At 43.4% G+C, this 5,643-nt stretch overlaps 1 protein-coding gene across 2 annotated transcripts in view; it reads left to right on the top strand.

Annotated features, from left to right (window-relative positions):
• Positions 1–4,029, top strand: part of dbf4b (DBF4B-CDC7 kinase regulatory subunit) — a 6,970-nt gene extending 2,941 nt beyond the window's left edge. For both annotated transcript variants that reach the window (XM_023409076.2, XM_023409077.2), the window contains exons 9-12: positions 787–915; positions 1,083–1,221; positions 1,347–1,480; positions 1,593–4,029. In XM_023409076.2, coding sequence (XP_023264844.1) covers positions 787–915; positions 1,083–1,221; positions 1,347–1,480; positions 1,593–3,099 — 1,909 coding nt within the window. In that variant the 3' untranslated portion in view covers positions 3,100–4,029. The remainder of the gene's footprint in view (positions 1–786; positions 916–1,082; positions 1,222–1,346; positions 1,481–1,592) is intronic.
• Positions 4,030–5,643: the final 1,614 nt, after the last annotated feature.

A 5,643-nucleotide genomic window follows, 5' to 3' on the forward strand; every position in this document is an offset into this window, starting at 1 on the left:
CCCCTTCCAATACAAAGATAGCACAATCCTCTTCTTTAAACCTCTGTTTTGGATCCCAGTCACTCAAGCCGGAATTCCAAATTACGTTTTAGGCCTGCTCAGGTTCATATAATGATTGTTTAGTATCAGGTTAGATTCTTTGTTGCAGTTAAAGCATCATGACAGTGAAATGACAATATGTGGCAGTGACCTGTCTCTGTGTTTCTGCCCTTCCTGCCCCACTGGGCACTAGTTCTGAAGGTTTGCATTTCAGCCCAGATGATTTTCTTAATTGAAACTGTTAAGGGGTCCCGTCGTGTAATGTGACATGCCCCCCCCAGTGATGTCGCTCCCCAGGAGTCCAGCGCTCAAGCGGATTCGATTTCTATTCGATGAGGCTTTGCAAGCTTCACTGCCTGTTCCTGCTGGGGATGTCTATGTGTTAACAGTTCTTTTCATTTGCCCTCTCATTTCAGTTAATTGAAGTGCTCTGGCTAATGTATGGGCCATTGCAGTGGGAAACTGAACCCATGACATCTGAAACAGTCGAAAATTAGCCCAGCTGGTGTCGATCTCAGTTGTGTAATCAGATGTTCAGTTTTGCAAAGTAGTCAGAAATATTTTTCAGTGTGAGAATATGATAATAGTGATAATAATATAGTACATAGTCATAATATTCTGTCTGCATTCAGATGTGCGGTGTCATTGCATTGTAATTTGTCCTTTCTTCTTAATTTCTTCTTTGATGCTAAAACATTTAATTTATATTTTGTGTTTTAAATTCCGTCATTTTCATTATCTAACCAGGAAATACAAGCCCTTGCATATACAGTCTATGGCCTTGCCATCTCTGTGCTACCTGGGCCGATTTAGTCCCTTTGAATCTCCTCCTCCTCCTCAGTTTGAAAAATGGACCGAACAAGAAGAAAAAATAAGGTTAGTTCAACTGTGTTTGAATCGCTGTTTGAGTGATTCAAGTCTCAAACAATTCAAGTTTATTTCCTGCCTGAGAAAGGAAAAAAAAAAAGACTGAAATCCATTTAGAAAGTTTTGTTTAATGATATGAAAAACTCTATTTATCATAATAATTATTTTTTGATTAGGGAGAAGAAAAAAGTTGAAAGCAGCATCCAGGACAAATCCCAAACCCCACTCAACTGTAACCCTTCACCATGGCGGCAACGCAAAAAGGACACGTCATACTGTGAATGCTGTCATCAACCCTTCACTAATCTGGACGAGGTGGGAATCATTTGAAAATGTTCTTGTTGTGACTTGACAGATTAAAAAAATGTTATTGTTTTTTTTTGCTTCATTGTATACATCTGTGCTGTAGTGTTTGATGGGGTCTCTGTTGGTCTTTGCAGCACTTACAGTCTGATCAGCATCGTAAGTTTGTGCTGGATCCCTCCAGCTACAGTGCTGTGGATCAACTTGTGGCTGAAATGCTTCCAGGATTCGACCCCTATCCGTCTCAACAATCAGAGGAAACCTTGAACAGGTGAATTTGATTATTACCTAGTGATGTCCAAATGTTGGGCATTCTTCTTTTTAACTGGAACACATTGGCTTTTCTGTGCTTGAAATGAGGATTTTTGATGTCTTCCTCCTAGACCACCAACTCCTTTGCCCATCCAGGACATCTGTGAACTGGAGCCTCTCACTGATGTGGAGACGGAGTGTGCTGTTCAGGCCCTGCGCAGACAGGATACATCATTTAATACTGACATTTCCAGCCTTATTACAGGTCCTCTTTCCTTTGGCCCTGCCAGCCCATCAGCAGGAGTTCAGTCGGCCCCCCCATGTCCAGTCACTCCACCTGTTGACATCCAGGCTCTCCCTCTTACAGACTGCCAGTTTCCCGACATCCAGCCTCATGCTTCAAGCCCAGCCATGCCTGTATTGGATGTTGAACCACAAACCCACGCCTCAGCCAGCCAGCAGCTGTCCCCCTGTCCTGGGACCCCATGTCCGTCCCCTGATCCCTACTCCCTGCCCCCAGCCCTCAGCCCACAACTCCATTATTCCTCCTACATCCTGCACAGCCCGTACTCAGAGCCCCCTGTCCTCAGTCCTCAACCGTGCATTACAGAGGAAGCTGTGGAAGGAGTCATTTGTGAAATGGACACAGCAGAGACTTTGTCTCAGTCTGTCTCAGCTGTCGTAGCTCCTCTCCTCATCCCACGTCTTCCGTCTGTGGCTGTAACAAATGCAGAAGACGTGAAGGGATCAAACCAAGATGATCTTCTAGTATTCAGTAAGATCATATGCTCTAGCAATGTTTTAAAGTGTGATAAACTGATTTCACATAGATCCCGATCCCTGCCTCGACAGTCAGTTACAACGCCAAACCCCAAAAAACGCTGTCGATCAGCCAGCCCTGAATGCAGCCACAGCAAAAGGAGGAAGATTACGGTGAAATTTGGCTACAATTGTAGATGGACTGAAAAAGGGAATACATCTACAAAACCACAAAATGACATTATGGCAAAGCCTGAGGGCTGTTCATTATTTGACATGGCCTCGTGTCAGATAATACATAGCAGTCCTCACCCAGAGGTCTCTTCAACATGCATGGTGGAAGCACTTGATTTAAAATATGCTTTTACCACATTCTGTGTTCCCACTGTACAGAATTTCACATCTGCACCAAGTCAAATGGACATTTTGGGTCATGGTGGCACCTCTGTAGCTGCTCTGTCAAAAGCAAAGGCTTCTGATCCTTCACTTCAGTTCCCCAACGAAAAAAAAAACAGTGCGCTTTCCAGCCAAGACTCTCAGCGTTCACTTTCCCACTCTACCTCAGTGTGCATCGAGTCAGCCCTGATACCGGACTTAGCCACGCTCTCTCCGTCATCATCAGACTCTGACTGGGACTGTCACCTGCTGTCAAGGCTCGGCCCGACCTCAGCTACACCTCAGTTGCACACTGAGCAGAGCTGTGAGCTCGACAAGGAACTCCTCCACAGGCCGTGCACCTGGATGCACGACACCAGCTATGAGTCACGTCTGCACACTGTCCTTCAGCCTTCGACTCCAGCGACGTCACTATGTGGGGAGGAAATGGACCCCTCAGTGTTTTCCAGGACTGTGGTACAGATTGTTGAGGTTCAGCACTGATGATTATTTTCTTTATCATTTGAAAGAACTGGAAGAACCACAACTGGGAGATGCATAAAGCACCTGGAGTAGCAAGTCTTTAACTATTCAGCTGTGTATCTCACCTCAAGAAACAGCATAACGCGGCACGTAAGCTCTTCAAAATAAGCCACTGAACTGTACACTGAATAAATATTTAAAACTTGCTAACTAAAATGTAATGCTCAGATGATTTTAGACATGCACATTTTTTTATTCTTTATTGTAGTAGATGCTGCATCTTTCCATGAATTTAAAGAGCATCCATTATCATTTTTACTCTCAACCCCTATTTCTCCTTGTGCACAGAGCCCAGGCAATATTGTGTATGTTTTGCTGACTGTGGTCTTTCAGAAGCAGCTATGTCCGGGAACACATGGTAGTACTGAGAATTTAATGAGGCTTTTCTGAAGGGGGCATTACTCAATTACTGTAAGTGCTGCGTCTGGATCAGATCCCGATTTCACCGGCGTTGATGGTCACACAGGCAAGGCGTTAGCGGAGTGGAGGACTCACACAACCTGTGAGGCAAACGGTCTGATTAATGTCAAACGGCTTTTTTCTGCCTTTTGAAGTTGGGCCAGAGGACTAGCTTTGTCAAGGAGAGACAAGGGCTTCACAGCAGTGCACTGAAGCTAAGGGGATGTTTATTATCTTCACTTGTCAGTTTTTGACTTACCATTTAAAGACTCGCCATTGCTCACCATAGCAGACAAAACTCAAAACCCCATGTTGCCTATAAATCACACCTCCTTCTGAATGTATTACATGGACATTCAAAACACAAGTGCAGAATGCAACAAGCAAAGAAACAACAGATGATTTCAGTATGTGGAAGACGAGCAGTTCTCGTAGGAAAATGTGAAGTCAAATCTTGTACAGTGGTTTTTAAATAAATGTTTTTAACCCTAAGCATTTTCTGCGACGTGCTTTAGAGAAAGTTGTTCTTGGGTAAAGAAAAGTTAAGAACTGTGGGGGTATGCTGAATGTAATTTTTCCTGTTTTCTTAATAAATGCTGACAATGCTTGAAGAGTAAAGGAGAGACAAAAAAGGAGGCAAGGATAGAAAAAGGGCAGCACTGGGTCGATGTGTCCTGTTTGGCTCATCATCCCAGCTTCCAGCTGACACAAACAATATTTGAAATCTAATCTCTATGCCTTGTTGCATAACCCTTAATTTTTTAGACGGGTTGGAATGAAGGGATCCTTTGTGTGAGTGGCCCTGAACAAAACCACAGCAGCTTGTCACTGAAGAAGGGAGAACAATCCCACCCTTTAACTTAAGAGACTTTTTGGTTGTGTACTGTAGTCTTCTAGGGAAGTGGAAAGGAATGTGGGATTTGTGTCTTGTGATGGTGTTATTTTCAACAGGAAGCTGAGGGTTCAAGTTCAAGTGAGATACAATTCTGGTCAAAGTACTTGGCACATCTGTCTACAGACTCCTATTTGATAGGATTTTGTGTGAAGGGTTGCAGACAGGCGGGTCTGTGGATGGACTATAGTGAGCAGTGATGTTTGTTCAGAAGAGTCAGTTATATATTTAAATGTAGACTGAAACGTGTTTCTAGATGCTGTGATGGGGTCAGAAACGTATCACTTTAATTTACCTCATCAGTTTTAGCAGCTCTCTGTCAAAGTCAAGAGTGAACGTTCTGTCTCAACATGATGGTAAAACACTTAAAAGAAAAGTAAGATATTCAAAATGCAGTGCGGAGTGAGCTCCTAAATGTATCCTGAAATGCCTAAATTGCAGAAGATGTCTGTGTGATACTGTGATTACGAAATGGGGATTGAAACGTTAAATATGGGCAGCTGTGGCTCAGTAGGTAGAGAGTGTTGTCCCCTAATCACACGGCACGTGGTTTTAACCCGAGTTCCCTCTTGGGCGAGACACTGAACCCCAAATTGCTCCTGATGGACTGCTGCCATTGGTGTGTGAATGAGCAGCAAAACTGAAAAGCGCTCTGAATAAAAGTGCCATACTAATGCAGCCATTTCTGTGTAACTAATGGGAACTGCATGGGGAATCTATAGCAGTGGGTACCAACGTTTTAACTTGTGACCCCTTAACACTGTCATCACAGGTTTGAACTGTGGAGACGAGCTGTGAGCAGTTCACCCTGAGATTAAGTCTTTGCTTCTGGGACTCGAAGGGTGAAAGTATCAAGCAAAGATCAAAAAATAATTTAGTAAAGAAAAAAAACCCTTAGGCAGGACTGATCTTGAGACAGGTATTAACCAAAACTCAAGGTTTCAGTGAGTCACTCACACATTGTTGATCAAGATTGTTCGAATAATTGTAATTAACAAATATTATAACCTTCTTTTTAGTTATATTTAAAAGAAAAGGGGCAGATTAAAAGGGCCACATAGCTCATGGTGAGAGTATCTAAGTTGTAGTTCATAACATCAGGTTTTACCATAGTAGTTTTGGAGCCTTCAGATCTTATCAAAGAGGGTGGGTGGGTCTGTCAATCCCCACGTGCTGCTTGATCCCAGATCAACCACTCCTCGCGCAGCCTCATA

Source organism: Seriola lalandi, unplaced genomic scaffold (genome assembly GCF_002814215.2).
Source record: "Seriola lalandi dorsalis isolate HSWRI2012SDOR001 ecotype SW California unplaced genomic scaffold, Sedor1 jcf7180002054383, whole genome shotgun sequence".
Taxonomy (NCBI): domain Eukaryota; kingdom Metazoa; phylum Chordata; class Actinopteri; order Carangiformes; family Carangidae; genus Seriola; species Seriola lalandi.